The following is a 22023-nucleotide window of genomic DNA, read 5'->3' as shown; positions in this document are numbered from 1 at the left end:
AGATCATGCAAAACTGAAATACTGAATTTTTTTTTTACACTTTTGTTTCAGAAATCTCTTCTGATGGAATTCCAACACTATTTGTTACCTAAATTGTGTTTTTACCCTCTTAATTTCTTGTGTTAAATCCTTAGTGGTTCTGGTAACTGAAGGAAAAGTTGAGCATTAGCATAGTTTTCTATAGATTAGCAGATTCACAGTTTCAGTGTACGTACAACTTAAATAAGTATACTTTATAAAACTAGTTTACAGTGTATGTGCTCTTGGTCCTGCAGACACATATCTGTGTGGAGAACTTCTGAGCATTAAGTTTTTTCTTTTGGATCTATGCACATATATTAACGTTAGCTTCATTAGGGCCTCCATACTATTATTAATTTCTTTTTTTGCATAGGTAGTGGGCTATAATTTTAGAAAAAGACTGAGTATTTTTTTAAGTCATTAAAAGAGCTGGGAGTGAATTAACTTCATAATTTTTAATATTCTGTGGTAAAAAAAAAAAATCAACTTCCTGACTTGGAAGAACGTGATGTTTTAAACTCACTGTGGATAATTGATATGATGGCTAAATACTGTTCATGTTTTAGTGTTAATGAGGAGGAGAAGGTAAAGAAAAAAGGACCAGAAGAAAAGCCCAAAAAGCAAGGGAAAAAAGATGAGGAAAGTCAGAAGGAAGAGGAGAAATCAAAGAAGGAATTTGACAAAAAGGAAGGAAAGAAGGAGGCTGAACCAAAAAGGAAAAATGCTCCGAAGGTGGGTTCTGCGTCAGCTTCTGATTCTGAAGATGATGGAGAAGAACAAGAAGGTGACAAGGTATAATTTTGCTTTACTGATATATTTATTGTAGGGGACGGCAGTATCACTGAAGATCTTTCTTGAAGTTAATGCCAGATCTTAGTAAAGGTTGGAGCCCTTGGGCTGGCTAATATAGATATTAGAATAAAAGTTGCAGAACTTCATTTTGTCAAATAATTATTTCAGGAACTTCTATGGTATTTTCTAAGAAAAGCATCTTTTCTAAGACACTTTTCTTTTTTAACAAAGGATTTAAATGTAGCAGTGATTTATTTTGTCAAAAGGCTTTTTCCATCTGAGGAACACCTCAGAACACAAACTTTTTTTCCTTGGGTGTTGTCTAAGAGAACATTTGGCTTGAAATCAAGTTTTTGAAAGGTATAAAGCTGTGCCTAGCTAATAATTTGGAATGCCTTCATTTTTCTGGTGCTTAGAATATTTGCCTTCTATTAGAAAAGGAAAAAGGGAGAAAGCACTGAAGAAATTCAGGACTTAGCAATATGTGGAGGTCTTGTATTTAGTTGCAGGGAAAGGCATGTCAGGTTGTTCCATGGAGCAGAGTTGCTTCAAAGATATTTAGTGTAGGTAGGTTTACCTGTTTACAGAAACAATGATTTAATAATGTTGCTTTTCAGTAATCTAAAGACTCCTTTTCTCTTTCCAATCCTAAAATCCCAAATAAAAACAGAAGAAAAAGGGGGGAAGAAGCTTTCAGGCAGCTCATAGAAGAAACATTGTAAGAGGCCAACATGAGAGAGAAGTAGCAGAAAGAAAGCGTAAGCAAGAGGAACAGACAGAATCTGAATCGTGAGTATGTTTTAACATGTGATGTCTGCAAGTTTTAGGAGTACTTTGAAACTAACAGGAGGAGGCAATATCTGAAAAAATTCCAAACTAGTTTGCACTGTGTTCTGTTGTTCTCTCCCCCCACCCTTTTTTAGTCTATTTTAACTTCTTTTTAAGTGGAGAGTAAAAAGCTCCTCTAAACCAGTATGTTCTATTGTGGAAGGATGGGAAGAATTGAACCTAGAAATTAAGCGATGTCAGTCTTTCAGTGACTTAGAATTTCTAGCAGAAGGCAGCTGGTGGGTTCTGCTTAGAAGTAACCTAAGAATATCCATGTGAAAAGGGATCAGTGTGAAAAACTCTTCAGGAAAGCCATATATTTTTCTTGATGTTTGGGATACATTAGATTGAGAACTGGTAGGACCTATTAATCCATGGTTATGGATTTTTGATCAGGTTGTGGAATGCATAGGGTTACCTGGAAAACATTTCCTTCTCTGTCTGGCAGCTGGAGCACACACCGTCAGACAGAACAAGCAAAAAATTAAGAATTATTCTACTCTAGCACTGCAAAGCCAGTTGAGTAAGTCTCCACTGCTCTCTACCAAGAGCAGTCTGCATTTGGAAGATAAATTATCACAAATGAATCAAGCATAAGAATGGAGAGAAGATCCTGCCAGAAACTGTGGGGGGTGGGACAATAGGAAGAAATCTGACTCATTCTCAAGAGCTATTCTGCAAATGGGTGAAGAAGCCGCCACCACGAGAGCATGATGTTCCCATCCCCACAGTTGGTGGGAGGGTGGAAGAAAGGGAGAACAAGGTAAAAATGTGGAGAAGAAGGAGGAAGATAATGGTCCCCTTCACCTGTAATAGCAAAACGCTACCTTTTTCACATTCATTAAGAAGAATCTAGTTTGTTTGGGGCTTTTTATCCTCTAGCCCTTTCTTCTGCTCTTCTTCCTGTCACTCCTTCTCTGGAAACCTAACATAATTACTCTACTTGCCTGTACCAAACCTAAGCATTTCCAACTCCAGAGATACTAAATTGTCCTTAGCATCTTTGCAGCTCTTAATATATCACTATTTAAATCTGACATATGCTGATTGATTTCTGCAATCAAACTGTCATATATGGATTTGGTTATAATCAAATCTCCCCTACATTTAAATAGCTGTCATATTTTATGCATTGGAGGGTAGATAGAGCATTGTTTCAGTAAGACAAAGGAGTAGTAGTTAATGAATGCATAATGAATTTAATTGTAGCTGATGACTAATACCACAAAACTTAATATTGATAAAAAGTAGAAAGACTTCTTTTTGTGCTGTCTGTCTTCAAGTTCCTCTACTAATACACTGAATATAGGCTGATACCTTTTTTGGTTATTTTTCTCATCAGCACAGTTTCCATTTTCTGGTCTTTGTAGTTACTTCTTTAATATTTATTTAAGTCTAATAGCAGTGCTTTGTACACCGTTCTGTACATACACAGAGTTTGCATGTACTCTTTAAATGGCATGAGCTTGTGTTGCCAGTTGAAGTAAAATCATCTTACGTACTTGAGAACTGTTGATTTTGTAACCGGATAGAGTAAGAAAGGAACAGGGAAGATGATAGACATGCAGGCTTGGATATTTTATGGATGCCTATTACTACAACAGGAAGAAAATGAGTCACAGAATATTTAGTCATGGTGTGCTGAAATACCCATGTGCTGAAATTCTAAAATGAGGCTTTGAAACCCCTCAGTAAGACAAGAGTGAGGAATGCTAAACAGGGGTTCATGATCTTCTCTGAATAAAGAGTTGAAAAGCTTGTTTGAAGGACTTCTGCCTGTCTTCATCGTGTAACTGAGATGGAGACAAGTTTTTGTTTTTTCTTGAGTCCCAGCTTTATTTTTAGTGATACAATTAGAGAAAGAGCCAGGAGATTTCAATGAACTTGTAATAAATTTTTTTCCTTTATTACTATTTGTTTCAAGAATATTTAAATTATCACCGATACGTTTATGGTTAGTTGTAGGATACTTATACAGTTACAATTAATTATATGAGAAAATAAGTCACATAGGAACTGATTATGACTAATTGATCACTCCATAATTCCCTGGGGTAATGTTAAATAGTTTTACTCCTTTTGTCATTATAATAGAAGTATTTTATTTCTCCATAATTTAGTTCTGTACAATGCCATTTTACCAATTTGTACATGCAACCAAAACAAAGTACAGTTTAGAAATGTGACTTGTTTTTGAAATCCTTTAATTTGCTGCTTCTAGGGAAAACCGTCTGTCAGTATGAAGGATTTATCAGCAGTATCTCGGCTAACTAATTTTGTTAATTTATTTCAGTCTCTGAAAACCAGGGTTTAGCTCTTTGTGGTTTTTTGCATGCTAATGTTTTACTGAGATAATACCTCAAAACATTGCATCTCATCTAAAAATTGGAAAAAAAAAGACTGAAAAACGGACTTTACAACATTGTAAAAACACTTTAACATTTTTGATAGGCAGAGTAAAGAAGAAGGCAAGAAAACAGAAGTTAAGAAGATGGAGAAGAAGAGAGGTTAGTTTAAAGAAGCTAAGCAGTATTTTTGGTCATCTTAAATTTTGAACAGAATTGTCAGATAAGATAATTTATTACTAAGGATGGCTTTGGGGTCTCAGTCCAAGATGTTTGATCCATGACTGGTTCCTTCAGATCTGTGAAATAGTGCATTCCTGTTCTTCTATGTTCGTTCTTTCTTCAGTTCATTAGAACAGGTCTTTGCTATTCCTATTTTACTGTCATTTGAGCTTTTAAACCTTAATGATCCCTTCAGTTTGTGAACAAGAAACAAAAGCTCTTATTCTTTGAACCAAATCACTTCCGTTCTTCCCTTTATTTTCTCCTTTCTGTCTTCTCATAACACAATAATCTGAGGGACTTCTTCAAAGTATTTAGTTACTACCTCTTGCTAAAGCACGAGGCTTGTTCTTCCTAAGCAAGAGGCTTAGATTCAGATTACTGTGGTCTTGTCTACTAACCCAGACTTGCAAACTGACCTTCGTAGGGATAAGTCGTTCCTTTTTTAGTACTCCCATCTTTAAGGGCAATCCAAACCACTGGCTGTAGTTTGTAGTATAGTACAGATCCAGTGGCATGGATTACAACCAATCCAGTGTTGGCAGGGGAAGAAAAGAGAAGTATCCGGACCCATCCAAGATGGATTGGACTTGAAGGAAACTCTTGTTTGCTTGCAGTATTGTTCAGAATACATACCACTTGTGTATGAAAAAATCCAAACAGGCATTCAGCATGTGAATGAGAGAAAGACATGTTCATTCATCTTGCACACCTGCTGGAGCAGGTGTACTGGGAACATTTCATTTGGATGGATTTGGACTGTAACTTGAATCATGCCCAATTTACTGAAAACATCCAGGTGTCCTGTCATTAAAGGCTTTCCAGCTTTGCAACTTTTAGTTTTTATTAAAACTTCCTTTTAGCCTGGCCCACAAGTAGAGGGTGACAGCTGTATATTGAAATAGAAAATTATTTTCAGTTTGTAACTCCTAAGGAGAAAACTATGTAGGTTGCTAATAGTGTCCAGTTTTAAAAAGCTGCGTACTTTGTTTCTGATAGTAAGCCCTGTGGTGTATTTATGGGTGTGTCTGCATGGTTATCTGATGTAGAGTGCCTGCCCATATTTCTCAGCATTCTGTATGAAGTTCAGGTTTGTGCAAAGTTTTCTACAAAAACAAACCTGATGTGATTATCAAATATTCATCCATACTGTTTTTAATCTTCAGAAACATCAATGGATTCAAGGCTTCAAAGGATACATGCAGAAATTAAGAACTCCCTGAAAATTGATAATCTTGTAAGTATTTTTTTTTAAAAACTGATTTATGTGTATAATTCCAGTAGGAAATACTTGGCATGCATGTTGATTTTTAATAAATATTCTGAGAATGAATAGAATTTTTTCTGTTTGAAAGATAACTGCTGCTTAAATGAGCTTACTGTGGACATTAAAAGATGTAAAATTGGTTTTGTTTGAAAATACTTCATAATAAATTATATACTAGAAACATTTAGACAAAATTCTGTCAAATGAAGCATCTGTGCCAGCTCAGCCTGAGCCATGCAGAAGCACCAGAAGGACACAATGAGTGTAGTAGTGCCAGGCTCCCTGATGCAAGGGATGGAGGTCCCCATCTGCTGACCCCACTCATTGTGAGGGAAGTCTGCTTGCTGAGGGCTCAGATTTGGAACGTTACTGACAGATGGTTGAGGCTTGTCTGGCCTTAAGACTATTTATTAACTGCTGCTGGTTTTCTAAGTTGGGTACCAATGATATAGTCGGGGAGACCTGCAAAGTATCAAGCATGACTGCGTGACTCTGAGGGTGGTGGTCAAGGTATGGGGACCCAGGCGGTTGTTCCTTTCTTGAAGAAAGGGCTTGTGAAGGAATGGATAGGACTACTAGGAGGTGGCAGGATCCACCCAGCTACTTGGGGCAAAAGTATTGCTGCCGAGAGGCTGGCCAAGCTGGTTAAAGAGCTTTAAACTAGGAACAGTAGCAGAGGGGGAAGTGAGGAAGTGGTGGAGCAGGATCGCAATCAGATGATGCAGGGTGATGTAAACGGAATTGTCCTTGTAATAACAGAATTCCTCAACAGAACAGGACTGAAGTGGCATTCCCACAAGCATCTGCACAGAAATGAGGAAGTGCTGGCAGCACAGCATTATGAGGAAAGCTCTTATAAACTTTCTGGAAAGTCAGCACAAGTGGGTGCCTCTTCGAGGTGGCTGTAGCCTAATGCATACAGCATGGGGAACAAATCAGAGGAACTGGACGTCTCTCTGCAGTTGCAGGGCTATGGTTTCACTGGCATCACAGATTTGGTGGAGTAGTTCCTGGGACTGGGGTGTTGCCATGTATGTATACAGGTTCTTTAGGAAAGACAGGTGCTGGGAAGACAAGATGTGGGATACCCTTTATGTGAGAGACCAGTGGGAATGTGTGGACCTCTGCATTGGGACAGAGCTCAGCCAACTGAGAGTTTACAGGTCAGGATTAGTGGGCAGACCAAGAGGGTGACATAATGAGGATGTCTACTGCAGATCATGTGATCAGGCAGAAGTAAAGAATGAAGTCATCTTCAGGCAACTGGGGAAAACCTACGGTTCAAAGGCTCTGGTCCTCATTTGAGGCTTGAACCATCCTGGTATCTGCTCAAGGGACAAGATGGAGATTGTACAGCAATCTAGGAAGTTTCTGGAGTGTGACAACTTCGTAACACTGGTTATCAAGCAGCTGATAAGGGAAGACACCCTGTTGGACCTGATTCTTATAAATAGGGAAGATCTGGTCAGGGATATGAAGGTCATGAGCAACCTTGGCTGCAGTGGCTGAGACAGTGAAGTTCAGGATCCTGGGAAGAGGGAGCAGGCCAAAAAGGATCACAGCTCTGTGCTCAGGAGAGCAGACTTTGGCCTCTACAGGGATCTGCTTGGAAGAATCCCTTGAGAAGACCATGCTGGAGAGAAGAGACCAGGAGATCTGTCCCACTTTTAGGAATTACCTCCTTGTCAAGATTGATCCATCTTGACAAGCAGGAAAATAACGAAACGTGGCAGGAGGGCTGCATGGATGAACAAGGAGCTCCTGAGTATAGTCAGGACACAAAAAAAGGAAGCATACAGGAAGTGGAAGCAGGGACAGTTGACCTTGGAGGAATATGCAGACACTGTCCAAGCATGGAGGGATGTGCTTAGGAAAGCCAAAACCCACCTGGAGTTAAATCTGGGGAGAAATGAAGGACAACAAAGCTTCTTCAAGTACCTCACCAGCAACAGGAAGACTGGGAAAATGTGGGCCTTCTGCTGAACGGGGTGGAGGATCCAGTGAAAAATGGCAAGAAGACCAAGGTATTCAATGCCTTCTTGACCTCAGTTTGCTTGTACAATTCCTTTAAAGAATCCTAGGTCCCCAAGACCAATGGAAAGTCCGGAACAGGAAAGACTTGATGCTTAGTGGACAAGGATCAAATTACGGAACATTTAAACAAAGTGGGACCTGATGTGGAATAAACCGAAGAGTGCTGAGGGAGCTTGATGTCATTGTGCATCCACTCCATTTTATTTTTGAAAAGTCACGGTGATTAGGAGGAGGTTCCCAAGGACTGGAAGAAAGCCAGTGTCACCCTCATCTTCTGGAAGAAGGCTCTGGGAAACTGCAGGCCAGTCGGCCTTGCATCGATCCCTTAGAAGGTGATGGAGCAAATCCTCCTGGAAATTGTTTCCAATAATATGAAGGACAGTAAGGTCTCTGGGAGTTGTCATCATGGGTTAATGAAGAGGAAATCATGCTTGACCAAACTTGACATCCTTCTGTGAGGTGACTGGCTTGGTGGATGAGGGAGAGCAGTGGATGTTGTTTATATTAAGTTGAAAAAGGCCTTTTACACTGTCTTTCGTAACAGCCTTGTAGACAAACTGATGAAGTCTGGACTAATTAAGTGGATAGCAAGGTGGACCGAAAACCGGCTAAACTGCAGGGCACAAAAGACTGTGATCAGTGGCAGTGAGTCCAGCTAAATGCCAGTGACTAGCAGTCAATACTGTTAAAACATCTTCATTAATGACTGGGATGATGGGACAGACCACACCCGTAGCAAGTTTGCAGATGATGCAAAACCAAAAGGCAGGATTTGACGGGTGTGCTGCCATCCAGAGGGACTTGGACAGGCTGGAGAAATGTGCCAACAGAAAGTGCATGAAGTTCAACAGAGGTTCAAGTGCTGCCCCTGGGAAGGAATAACCCTGCGCACCAGCACAGGCTGGGGAGTCAGGAAATTATTTGGGGGTGCTTGTGGACACCAGGCTTACCATGAGCCAGCAGTGTGCTCTTGTGGCAAAGGTGGTGAACAGCACCCTGGGCTGCATTGGAAAGGAAGTTGCCAAAACATGGAAGGAGGTGATGACTGACCTCTACTCCGCGCTGGTGAGACACTGGGTCCTCTTTTGGGCTCCCCATGGACGTACTGTAGGGAGCCCAATAAAGGGCCACAAAGATGAATTAAGGGCTTGGAGCATCTGTCATAGGAGAGGCTGAGAGAGCTGGGAGTGGTCAGCCTGGAGAAGAGAGGGCTGAGAGGGGGATCTTCTCCATACGTGTAAATACCTGAATGGAGTGTGGAAAGACAACAGAGCCAGACTCTTCTCAGTGAAAAGACAAGAAACAGTGAACACTGATGTCAATACAGGAAATACTGCTTAAAAATAAGAAAAAGCTTTTTTACAGTGAGGGTTGTCAAGCACTCGTGTATGTTGTATCTAAATTGTTACACCTTAGAATCCAGTTAAGGTTGGGCAGTGAAAACAGATAGGGAAGGACTAGAGCTGTATCTTTTTTTAAGCCTATTTTAATTTCTATGCCTTTGGTGCTTTAGAACAATACTACCAGGTTTTGTGAATTTAAGGTTATTTGTGCTTCTGTTGTTTTTGTTTTGTTTAGTTTTTTTCTCTAACTGAAACCTCAAATCATGAGACCAGACCAAAAATACTTTACCAGTCGCTTTCTTATTTGAAGTCCTGGAGGGGATGCAAATCTTCAAAAACCCATTTCCATTTACACAACTGAAAAAGCAAGTAAAAGCCTTTATTCCATCTCTGCCTTTATGTACTGCTGAAGACAAGAAAAGTCTCACTGCCGCTAAGGCCAAGGAGAGGTGTGAGAATGACATCAGTTTGAGGACTTTCCCTAATTGATTACCTGGTCTTTTCAGAGTACCATTTGGACGGATGGTGCTGAAAGGGATTCAGTCTTTGGTTTAGTATCTTCATTTGTGAGTGCCATTTGTACAATGAGAAGATATGCATGTCAGTGAAGAAGTGCAGTAGCATGAGAAGCAGCAAGGTGCTCCAACTCAGGAACTCAGCATTGTGTTGGGAGTCGGAGGCAAGATTCTGGTAGTGAGGGCAGGGGGCTGCCCCGTGCCAGGCACAGCTGGTTCTAGCTGACTCCAGTGGACCCACTGCAGGGCATAGCTGAGCCCCTCAGCCAAGATAGTGGTGCCTCTGAAAACTTACTAAGAAAGGGCAAAACACTTTGGAGGAGGAAGAGAGGAAAGAGTGAGAAATGGCAGAGGGAACACCAAGGTCAGAGGAGAAGGGAGGAGGTGCTCCATCTTGCTGGAGCAGGTATTCCCCTGCAGCCTGTAGGAGAGACCATGAAGGACCAGTTGCTCACACAGATTTCTGTGTGTGAGAGATCTCTGTGTGGAGATTTCTCCTGAAGGACTGCAGCCTCTGGCGAGAGCCCAAGCTGGAGCAGAGGCGAATGCCATAGGGAAGGAGTTGCAGAGAGGAACTGTGATGCACTGACCATCTGCCTCCACTGCACTGCTTGGGGATGGGCTGGGGAGGGAGTCTGGAATAAAGTTGAGCATGGGAGAGAGGGGAAGGAAAAGTACTGATTTAATGTTTGTCTTTGTTTCTCACAACCCAAGTCTATTTTAATTGGTAATAAATTAATTTTCCCTAAGTAGAGTCTGTTTTGCCCATGACAGTAACTGGTAAGCAATCTCCCTGTCTTTATCTCAACACATGAGCTTTCTCATCCTATTTTCTCCCTCTGCACTGCTGAGGAGGGAGAGATGAGGGGCTGGCTGGGCATCTGGCTGCTGGCCAAGGCTAACCCACCACAGTGTTGAATATGAAACACTCATTTCCAGTGTGGCCTATTCTTAAATTATTTTAAGTCTATGCCAATATTTTGTCTCAAAAACAGTTGACCTTAAATAAAATTTAGAAAGCTTTTACTTCACAACTTAATGGTTAATCTTAAATAAATCACTCTGTCCTGAACCAGATAGTAAATTCCCCTAAAATAGTAAGTAAAAAAGCAAAAACGGAAGACCCGCAAACCCCACCAAACCTCTGATTCAGAGGCGCAATGGAGCAAATGTTTTGCAGTACTGGAGAGACCATTGGTGGTAGAGCTACAGCAAGGACACTTAGTTTACCATAATTGTATTTATCACATAAGGATAATAGTAAGAATTCTGCTGAGCACAGTCCTGATACGTTAGGGTTTTTTAATATTAATTTCTCTTGAGAACAGGAGCTACAACTTTTTACAAGATGCAGAATATTACTATGACCTGTGCTGGAGATGAACCTTGTTTGTTCTAATGAGGAATTAAAATAAGCAAGAGTAGCTGAAGATAAGGGAATTGAGAACTAAGTATTATAGGAAGAAGAAATGGATCAGAAGCTCACATCGTTACTTCTGAGTGTCCTGCATAGTGTGTCATTCATCAAACTTCTAACTGAAAAATCTACCAAGATACAGTTCTGTATATTAACTTCAGCCCACTTAAGGTGGTCTGCTACCTGCTCAGTGGCAAGTCACTTCGGAAAAATTGTGTATGGAAAAAGCTGACTATGGAGAACAGCTTCAAGCACAGAAGTACTAGAATTGTGAAAGTGGCATAAAGCTTGAGTTTGTATTTTGAAAGTATAAAACTTTAAAAGTCAGAAGTTATTCAAATTGCATCTACGTTTTGTTATGGAAGTAGCTGAAAGGCAACTGGTAGTAATCTTTGTTTGCAAGTTTGACTATAAATTGTTCTAACATTAAGTACATAGTCAAATTAAAGATGATATAGGAAGGTATCACTGAGCATGGAAGTGAATTTAGTATGGCTAATTAAGGATTATTAACATGTAAGCTAAGTCTTCAAACTAATTTCTTGTTTATATACAGGATGTGAACAGGTGTATTGAGGCTCTTGATGAGCTTGCATCCCTTCAAGTCACAATGCAACAAGCTCAGAAACATACAGAGATGATTCTGACTCTAAAGAAGGTGAGATCTGCAGTGTTAATCAAAGTAACTTGTGTGTTTTCTTAAACTGATATCCGCGTTATTTACTACTGGAGTACTGCGTCCAGTTCTGGTCCCCACAATTCAAGAACGATGCGGACAGACTGGAGAGGGTCTAAAGGAGGGCCATGAAGATGATGAAAGGGCTGGAAAACCTGCCCTATAAGGAAAGACTGAAGGGGTTAGGTCTTTTCTTCCTGGAGAAAGCTCAGGGGGGACTTCATCAGAGTATTCCAGCACTTAAAGGGCATCTACAAAGAGAACAGAGGCTTTCCCTTCACAAGCAGCCACATGGAGAAGACAAGGGGCAATGGGTACAAGTTGCACCAGCAGAGGTTTCATCTTAGTGTAAAAAAAACTTTTTTACAGTGAGAACAACCGTTCACTGGAACAGCCTCCCCAGGGATGTGGTAGAGTCCCCGTTGCTGGAGGTTTTCAAGACGTGATCGGACAGGGGCTTGATAATCTCATCCAGGCTCCCTTTCCCACGAAGGGTTGGACTAGGTGATCTTTCAAGGTCCCTTCCCTGGGCTGTTCTGTGATTCTGTGATACTTCAGAGAGTGTAAAAGTCTATGATCTCATTTCAGGTTACATTAAGAATTTAATCTAGCACGTGATGAAATTACGTAGGTATTTAAAGTGGAGCTCATTGTTTTATTACTTTGATTTCAGATACGGAAATTCAAAGTTAGCCAAGTTATCATGGAGAAATCTACAATGCTATACAACAAGTTCAAGACCATGTTTTTGGTTGGGGAAGGAGATTCTGTTCTTTCCCAAGTACTAAATAAATCACTTGCTGAGCAGAAGCAGCACGAGGAAGCCAACAAAACCAAAGAACAGTGGAAGAAAGGAACAAACAAAAAAATGGAAAAGGAAAAGGACCAAACAGGTAAGTCACTGTGGTATTAGTTTCTTGTCATATAAAAGACCTAGTCTCCATCAGTTCCTGAGCCAGCTTCAAAAAATCCTTGACATAGGAATTCTACCCATCTATTAAAACCTTCACATATTTGAAATAGCCAAGGATAATAAGTTTCAAGTTAAAGGGTATAATGTTTTCTGTGGCTATTTTACCTTTATTGCCTGAAGGGAAGGGCTTTTGCAAGAATTGAGTTTGTCATTTCTTACTTCTCTGTAAATTTTCTAACTTTATTACCTTATGGAATAAAAATACAGAAAACATGAGGTAGAATAACATACTACCTTCCATTCCTCAGGTAGCCTTTTGGTGCCTAGACTTCCACCTATGCTTTAACTGCTTAATTTCCTTCACTAGCCTCTTCCTATATCATGCATGCTACTATGTGTAGCAGCAGCTTTTAACCACTTCCATGATGCAACTTTAGTAGTTCAGTCTAAGAGTAAAGAAATAATCATCATTTAGGGGAGAAAAGGCCTTTATGCTCTTAGCAGTACTATTGCAGATGAATCATGAGCACTTGTACAAGTACAGCATGATATTGAAAGCTTTCCATAGTAAGCATGCTCTACAATAACTTAGGTTAGTTATTTTTTAAAAAATGAAAGAAATGTAGTAAAATAGATACTTGCATTTTCAAATAGAGGAACAAAATGAGACAGAGACATTGGAAAGCTGTGTTGCAAATGAATTGAAATCCTTGAAGATGTAGGAGTTCTACCCATCTATTAAAATTATTTAGATCCTTGATCTCCACAACCACTGGAGATAATTATATTTACTTTGAACTTGAATCCTGGGAGCAAAACTGTTTGGAAGTTACACCACCTGGATCTGGAATAAACAAGTTACTGTAACTGAGGTGACTGAGGATGCCAAGGATTCAGAATAACTGTAGTTGAAATGCCACTGTATTTGTAACTGCTAAGAAAGCAAGGATGATGATAAAATCTAACCATTTTATGGTGAGAGAAGTATGTGTGATGTAGTAGAGGTTCCACACAGTTCTTTCCCCAACCCAGTGATCAGCACAGCTAATATTTTAACAAAGAATCTAAACTGGAAGACTTCCTACACACAGAATAGTCTGACTAATGATAAGGTTAACACGAGACTTCAACAGAACACACTGAAATACCATATTGTTGCCCAATCAAATGGATAATAGTAAGAAGTTTGTATCAGAGTAGGGAGATATTTTGTGGAACTGTATTTTTCTTTATTTGCTACAAAGAGAAATTCTGGTTCCTTATATTCGTACTTCTCCCCTTTCAGAAAAACTGAACTGCTGAACCCTTACTGTCTTTATGAAGCACAACAATTACAGCAGTTTGTACTTCAGCTGAAGTACAGCTTCAGACTATCTACTTTGTAACAAGGGATTATAGCATTCATTGTTTCATTGAATTCTTCCCATGGTATTCAAGTTCAGAACTGATTCTGAGAAAGTCTAAACTAGAATGTCATCTTAAAATTATCTTGTCTGCTTTTTAGCATCTCTTAGCCTATAAGTATTCTGATGAGTAATGTCTTGTGTAGCACAGTAGTTTGATAGAGGGGTGTTTTTGGTAAACCTGAAACTTGAAATAAAATGGACTGTCAACTCTGATTGAAAGTGACATTTCTCAACAATTCACTCCAAATCCACTGGCTTGTAACACCAGAGCAAAACATGTATTTATCACAGAAATTTTAAAGAGGTTAAATATTCCTGCTTTGACTTCACTAAATACAGCTTCTACATAGTGCTTTGTTTTCCTGCTTGATAACTGCATGCTATAACTAAACATTTTTACTCTATTTATATATACTGTTTGTCATAAATTTTATTATATACATAGTTGTTAGAGTTGAGAGTAAACAAGAATCCATGAAACTAATAACCTCCAGTTAAAGTATCAGAAATCCCCCAAAATTGTCTGACCAGATTAGAATGGTAAACAGAATTTACTGCTGAAGTATATTCTTTCACTGCTTAGAATACAAATAAGCATTAGTCCTATCCTCTGTAGCCTAGCAAGCACAAGAAGAACTTGAAACCTCATGAAATACATAATGTTCATTTCCCATTATTAAAATTGGGGGATGAGGCTCGTTGCACGGCATTTTCAGAAGTTGAAGCCTTATCAGTTACTGCTTTTTGTATTGTTTCAGCTGCTGGGTATCAGCAGCTGGTATAGCATTTAAGTTGATGAAGGTAAAAAAATTACCTGGGGCTTTTTATAGCACAGTTTTGCTGCCTGCAGTACTGTTTTCTTTCCCTCTCCTTTCATTTTAAAGGTTCAAAGGTTCTGAATGGAGGGTCTGAAACTCAAGACACCAACCAGTCACAACACAATGGAGAGAATGCTGAGGAAAAGAACGATAAGCATGAAGCTGGCAGTAAGAAAAAGTGAGTTGTTAACCTTTCTGAACTAAGGATCTGTTCTGCTCTAGCAAAATGATGTAAATAGAACAGCAGTAGATTGAACGTACTTAGCCATGTTGAGGTACTGTTTTCTCTACAGAGTTTTCTCTCAACTTCAGGGAATGATAATAGCATGCAAATCTTCTGTTAAAGTTTTGAATGAACACTTTAAAAGTTACTTCACTCACTGGTACAGTGGAGACTTAAAGAAAAAAATGATGGGATGTCCTGTTAGGGGAAAATCAGCATGTGGCAAGACAGGGCAAAGTATAAGCTTTCTCCTATGTTTTATAATACTCGATGCTATTAAGTTGGAAGCAAAGGAAGCCTGAACCAAGTCTTACAGAAACTGATGGGATTTATCAAGTTTTTTGTGAAATCATGTATTCTAATCAATAGCTAAGCCACTTTAATTAGTGTTCTATGGTGTAGCTATAGAACTGCCCAAATGCAGGTAAACTGCAGGTAAACCTGCATAGAATTGCCCAAATGCAGGCTGGATCTTAGACCTGTGAAATTGCAGAACTCTCAGTGCTTTACAGAGGTTGACGCATTTACCTTTTCCAAACAAGAAGCCATAAGGATGCTTGAATTTGTCAGAAGGTAAGTGTTTAAACCGTAGCCTCACTGAAAAATGCTGTTTTGTAAACAAGAACAACAAGCAGTGAATCTCTTGTAGAAGATGAGAAATACTTATTAGAATTTATTAAACAACACAGAAAAGACCTAGAATTATCCTTGAGCTGAACTCTTTTGTTGAAGTATCACTTTTTCTCTGAGCGCTTCTGTACCCCGTGCTCAGGGATTCTTTTTGTTCAGCAGTGTGTGTTGAAGCAAGATTTCCTTTCATCGCTGTCTTCATGCAGGCCAGGAGAAACTGCAGTTGCCTGGCATTCTTTTGGCTCTCTGCCCAATTAAAACTGCACAAGTGAGTGGAATATTGACCGTTATTTACAAAAGTTAAACTTAGAACAAAACCAAAAAAACCCTTAAGATGAAAATTAATTTGGTATTTGCTGAGAGGTAGCCTCAGAACTACTGGCTTCTGATTACACAGCTTTCAGAAGTGACATTTGGGAGTTCTCATCCACTGATGCCAAATATTCATTTGGTCTGAACAAGCAGCATGTTATGGGAACATAATGAGGGTGCAAGTGTAGATTGCTAACACAGGTTACACAGCCTAGCACACTGCTTAAATAGGTGATTTGGGCAAATCACAATATGGTACTTGCAAAGTGCAACACCCGAGTTACTTGAAATCAATAGCAAGGCAGTTCAGTAATAATAGAATATACTTGGCCAAGTATTTAAAAATAAATGACTACTAAACTGGTCCTCCAAGGTAGAATTCTTTCGTGGCCTGCTCCTTTCCCTGTTCCCACAGGACCTGGCACCACTTGGATTTTTGAGTGACAGGCAATCTCAGTCAGATTGCCCTTTCTATTTGTGATTAAAAGGATTAAGAATATTTGGGTGCATGCATGACACCTCAGTGGGCATTGGTCAAAAGAAACTTAAGGCAGATACTTCAGATAGTTATGCAACATGCCTGGAAAAGGCTGTTGAATATAAAGACTGTCTCAAAAAAGCAGCTCTGAGGCAAGACAATATTTTTAATACTTCAGTAATAGTGATTGTATCTGTAAAACTTGCAAATATATCTTCCATCAATGAGCTAGTGGGGCTGTCATGTTCTGCTAATAAACATTAATCTCTTTAAGCGTGTGTGGTGTTTGCTGTGGCCTTGAACTCTGCACTCCAACACATTCTTTGACTTACCTAAACAAAGAAAAGGACCCACTTTACAGAAAAACTTGCAGGGCTACTTGGGAGCAGTTTCTGTGCACTTAGGCTCATTGTTTGCTAACAGCTCTATAACAGATTTTGTAACACTTCTTGCAAATACCTGGCGTGTTGAGAAGTGCATTCACATACCTGTTCTAAATTCAAGCAAGCTAGAGTGCTGTCTCTGTCATACAAGCTTCCTTTCATTCAGTATTTTTCATACATTTTTATTTGCAATATTCAGTTTTTTAGAAGTGAGAAACTAGTAAGCAAAATAAGTATAAGCAAATCATCAATGTTCAAAACACCCCTGCAGTTCCCACTACTGACTCTAACCAAATAATTTGTAAACTTCTCAAATCACAGGGCTGTTCAGTTCTGAACTTTACTCCCTTTGATAATTTAGAGGCAAGACATATCTGTACTTGTCTGAAGATGTACTTCAAAAATTTTGGAAGACAGAAGTTGTGTAACATAATACTTCTGAAGTGACTGGCATTTAAGAGCACCTTTTTGATTTCGTTTGGTAAAAATATATACTGCTTCCTGTGGTTACCTTAGTGTTTGGGACACATAGTGGATTATTTCTGGCTACTAAGAAAAGTTACAACTAGTGAGGTATGTTAAGCCATAGTGCTTTTCCACCTGAGCTGACACATTTGGCAGCAGACTAGGGAGGACTGCCTGAATGGGACACAAACCACTTGGGAATGACTGCCATTCACAGCCGGGCATGTACATGAATGTGGTGTTAATTGCCACCAGCTTCGCTTTGCGTTTGGGGGCAGTCGGTGTGAGGGAGAAGATAGACAGCTGGTATCACCACCTGCTTCAGTTCTCCAGACCTCATCTACTGCTGAATGTACATCAGCATCGCTCACTCCAGACTGTACAAGTTCATCTGGAATAAGTCTTGCTCTCCACATTTTTATATGGTCATTAATGTTGCTTTATTTTGTTTCTAGGACATGTGGTGAAGAGAGGGAGCTTGAAAAGCCGGCAAAAGATTCTGCCTTTGAAAGCAAATGACACCACTGGAGTCTTTTTTTAAAATACAAATTAAAGAGGATTGTTAAGTTTTGCATTTGAAATCTATAGACTGCTGAAAGTTTTAAATAATTTTATAAGCATAGTATTTTAAAGTTAAATTTTGTGGAATAAAAGCCCCTTTAATCTTGGTTTAAAAGTATTTAAACACTTTTGCCAATAGTTTTGTCCAGTATTAACAGGTAACACATTTCAAAAGGTGAAAATTCCAGTTAGAAAACAAATGCTTACATGTTACAGGACTTAGAGTTGTAGTATATTTTTATCTGACTACTGTATGTTTGTCTAGCTAATAGCAGGAAAAAGTGTAAATACTTTTAACTGCCTAATTGCTTCATTTGTATAAAACCACTCTCTTCGATGATACTGACCTCTGTTTGTGCATAGTTTTTCAACCCTTGTTGGGATGTCTTTTCACTGTGTTTTGTAGGAGTTGGAAGCAGCATTTTTATAGCTGTTAAAATGTTATTGTATGAGTATACTTAATCACTTTTTTAAACAAGTTTAGTTCAGTTCTTGCAAAACTCATTGTGCCAATTTACTGCAATGTGACTTTATGGTATGCTTTTGGTATAGTAAGTATACTAGAAAGACATCTGGTGTTTTCACTGAGCCTGTTGATGCACACTGGTTGGAAAACACTGTCTTGAACAATTTATGAAATTAAAGAATTTAAACTGATAAAGAGAGACTGGTTCTTAATACTAACTTGTATAGTCTGAAGCATTCATAGGAACAAGAAGTGTTTGGTTTTACTGCTATTTCAATTTTATTGCCTTGGCATTAACTTGGGCATTTCTAACTTGAATTTTAACAGGAACACTGGTCATGTATTTTAAGAAAAATTCGTAAAGGCATTGAAAGGGAATGAAACGGGCACAAACTCCTCTGAAAATTCTTTCCTGAAATACCCTTTGTCTCAACATCAGAACTAGGAAAAAATTGTATGCCACTGGATTTCTTACCAGCCTGGTTAGAAATTAGAGTTTAATAGTCCTAAGAATCTTGGGGGGAGGGGGGAGGGTATCAGGGAAGGCGACAGTGTTGCAGGTGTATGTATTGCCTTGTGTTGTGTCACCTTCAAGGCAGCAAGAGAAAACCACGAGTACAGCCTGGTGGAGACCAGTACTTCTGAAGCTTTAACTCACAACATTAAACAAGGAAGAGTTCTCAGTATTGCAGCATGACCAAAACAGCATGGTATCAAATACTGAAAAGTCAAATTGTTTCTTGTTTACATGTCTTGTAAATTACTGCCATGCCCTCTTCAGTCAGCCCACCTGGGGTTTTTGCTGTTCTTTTGTTCTTACCCAGGGTAGTATGGAGAAAAGGGATTTCTGCTCATAATATAAAACAAAGCATAGAGCTTTTTTGCCATTTCAAGTTCAACAACTTGGTACAATCTTTACTTCGTTTGCAGTTCTGCTCTTACAGTAGTGCTAAGCAGCTAGATGCTTGGTAATAGGAAAAAGCAACTTCCTCAATATGTCATGACCAGGTGAATGTCCAGTAACTCCAGCACCACTTTCAAACTTCCCTGTTTTCCGGGGACAATCTGTCACTTTCAGATTTATCTTGACATGCTTTTTTTTCCACTGAAATCATGCACTACTATGAAGTAACTCCTCCTTATTCTCCTTTTCCTAATTCTGAAGAGATGAAATTTTTTTTTCTCTAGCATTGTCTTTTTGCTGCCTTTTCTTTTTCTTTCTTCCTAACAGACTAGAATAGTAAACTGCATAAGAGCTTTAGGATCATAGCCCTAATCTCCCCTTCTCTTCACTTGCATGGTTTAAGTAACAACAAAAAAATCCTCACTAGTGACCAGAGGCACAGAAAAAGGCATGAAAAGCGTGAAATCAGAACTGATATTCATTGCACAAGCAGTATTATGTTTATTGTGTTCAAAACTATATTTAGTCATCTTTGCTAGTTTGCACTAGTTTGTTTTTTCTTTATGTAACTTTGCTGGAAGCTATCACGGTGAAGGTTGTTTTCCCTTGCCAGGTATGCCACTCCTTCAAAGACCATGTGTGCAACATGTAGTCATTACACATAAGCTGCTGCTAACGCCTGTTCGAAGTAGTTTGACCAACTTCGAGCTGTCCATTTACACAGTGGTAAACCTAGATGATGTTAACTGCTTCTATAGGTTGTCCTTAACCAGAGCCCATTACGTTCGTTTTTGGTCTCAATAATCTGTAAACTAGCTGTACTGTTAAGATGAGGCAGGATTATATGTTTGGTAATATAAAAAAGCCAGCAGAAGAATATTTATTTCAACATGCAACAACACTGTTCACCAGCAGATGAATTTATGGAGCCTGTTTTGCTGTATTGGTACAGCTGGCTGCTTCATACTAGAATATGCTGCATGCTTTCTAAAGACTTCTTCACTATATTGAGTACTTTTAAGTTTTACAGATGCAAGGATATTTTTTATCACTCCTTATTACTCCACTATAATTTATGTCAATGGACAGAAGCACGTGCACATGTATGCATCTGTACCGATCTTAACAAAAACATGATTTGTGCATACTTACGAAACAGTACTATTTCCACTCTACCTTCCTGCCCGAAGCTGCAAGCAGCCTAAAACTGTTCTCTCTTCACAGTTCTATTAATCAAAGGGGGAAAGAGATGTGAAGAGTGCCTGGGGCAAGGCCTCCGTGTTGCTGCTCAAAGCACGCCCATCGATGACTTTTTGCACAAAGCGCAGTGGCACTCGCACACTGTAGCACTTTGTAGTAACACACCAGATGCCTTGTGAAATTGAGGTATCTAGCCACAGGCCTTTAGAAAGGTTAATGATTAAATACTGAAGCCTGTTTTTACAAAGCAGAATCCACTTACGTGATTACGGGAAGTTAAAACTTGGCACGGAAAGAAATTTTGGCGTGCAGCAATATAGTTAAGATTTTTAATACAGCAATTTCCTCCCACGCAGAGGTAAAAACATGCATGTAGTTACAAAACTAAAAGCTAAAATTGCTTGCAAAGCTTTTCATGTGCATAATGAGTATGTATTTGTGTAATGAAATGGAAGGTGTTCATACACCGAAACTGAATAGCTTTCAGATCTTGAAGACAGTACCTCAAGTTAAAGCTAGAAGATCAATATCCATGGCAGCTCCCAGTATGCAGTTGCCCTTGGCAGATGGTCACGATGTTTGGCCTTCACAGATGCTGAGTTCAGAAATCTCTAGCGTTTACAACAGACTGCTGTGAAGGGATGAGACTAACGAACGTGGCCATACAGCCAGATGACTAGACAGCAGCATTCTCATTCAGCTTCCAAATACAGGTAGTTACTGCACACTGGAATTCGTGTATTTCTACAGACAGCTAGTCAAGAGATGTATTTTACTGCATTAGGAAACTAAAACGACTTCCACCTCCACCCTCAAAAGTGTTTCGGCAAAGACGTTAAATGGGAATTTTCACATAGGCACTTCCCAATTTTAACCATTCCTTTGTATCAAAGCCCCTTTTGTAGTCTAACAGTGCAGTCTAACAGGAGCTGGTGGAAGGCCAGGGCTTATGTAAAGTTGGTAAGGGGCATTCAGGCTGGAAAGTGGAACATCTAAACAAGAATTACTGTCCTCGGGAGAGAAGCACATCCTGGAGAAACACATAAGCTCATTAAGACGTTTTGGGAACCATCTGAAACAACTAGTACAAGTGTGGTAAGAAGCACCCTCACACGAACTATCCTCATTATCACACTAAAAGTCACAGCCCTTGAGCTGGAGACCCCGGCCCAAGCAGAGACCCCTCACCTTTGAGCATGCGCAGAATAGTAAAGTAGCACTGTAGCTTTACATTGAAATAAGAGACCTGTAGACCAATAGAAAACTGCTTTGTGTAATCACTTACGCATAGGCATAACTACACTGTACACATACTGCACCTGTATGACCGAACTTTGTGCTAGCTTTGTGGAGCTACCACCTCGCACCCATCTCTGCGCAGACATGAAATAAATACCTCTGCCCTGTGTGTATATCGGCATCTCGCACACCGGGTAAACGACCTCATGCTTGTGGGATAACACTTTTACCACAAAAGGAAGTACTGTGTATTCCACAAGTATGCCAAATCTGCCTTGTTTTCACACAAGTGTGGATGACCTAACACATATCTGTCTTGCACAACTGTTTCAGAGACAATGGGTCAACCATGCCACTACTTCAAAGGGTTAACTGAGATGGATGCAGAGATGAATCTCCTGAGTGTATGCTTGCAAGTCACTAGAGTCACGCTCTATCCGTTCAGCCGCTTGGGCTTTTACTGCCTGAATTTACTGCCCATTTACAAAACAGAAGTAACCTAAATTCACAGAATCTCACTGACTGTAAAAATGGGCGTCTCGCCTTCAACAATGCCTGAGTATCC

General features: G+C 39.5%; 1 protein-coding gene across 5 annotated transcripts in view; it reads left to right on the top strand.

Annotated features, from left to right (window-relative positions):
• PSIP1 (PC4 and SRSF1 interacting protein 1) overlaps window positions 1-18316 on the top strand; it is a 39645-nt gene extending 21329 nt beyond the window's left edge. For all 5 annotated transcript variants that reach the window (XM_072860101.1, XM_072860100.1, XM_072860102.1 and 2 more), the window contains exons 10-17: window positions 588-813; window positions 1484-1602; window positions 4093-4148; window positions 5375-5445; window positions 11341-11442; window positions 12134-12353; window positions 14664-14775; window positions 17544-18316. In XM_072860101.1, coding sequence (XP_072716202.1) covers window positions 588-813; window positions 1484-1602; window positions 4093-4148; window positions 5375-5445; window positions 11341-11442; window positions 12134-12353; window positions 14664-14775; window positions 17544-17607 — 970 coding nt within the window. In that variant the 3' untranslated portion in view covers window positions 17608-18316. The remainder of the gene's footprint in view (window positions 1-587; window positions 814-1483; window positions 1603-4092; window positions 4149-5374; window positions 5446-11340; window positions 11443-12133; window positions 12354-14663; window positions 14776-17543) is intronic.
• The last annotated feature ends 3707 nt before the right edge of the window (window positions 18317-22023 follow it).

The sequence above is a fragment of the Ciconia boyciana genome, chromosome 4 (genome assembly GCF_034638445.1).
Source record: "Ciconia boyciana chromosome 4, ASM3463844v1, whole genome shotgun sequence".
Classification (NCBI taxonomy): domain Eukaryota; kingdom Metazoa; phylum Chordata; class Aves; order Ciconiiformes; family Ciconiidae; genus Ciconia; species Ciconia boyciana.
Note: the sequence above shows the minus strand (reverse complement) of the source record. Positions and strands in the feature narration are given on the sequence as shown.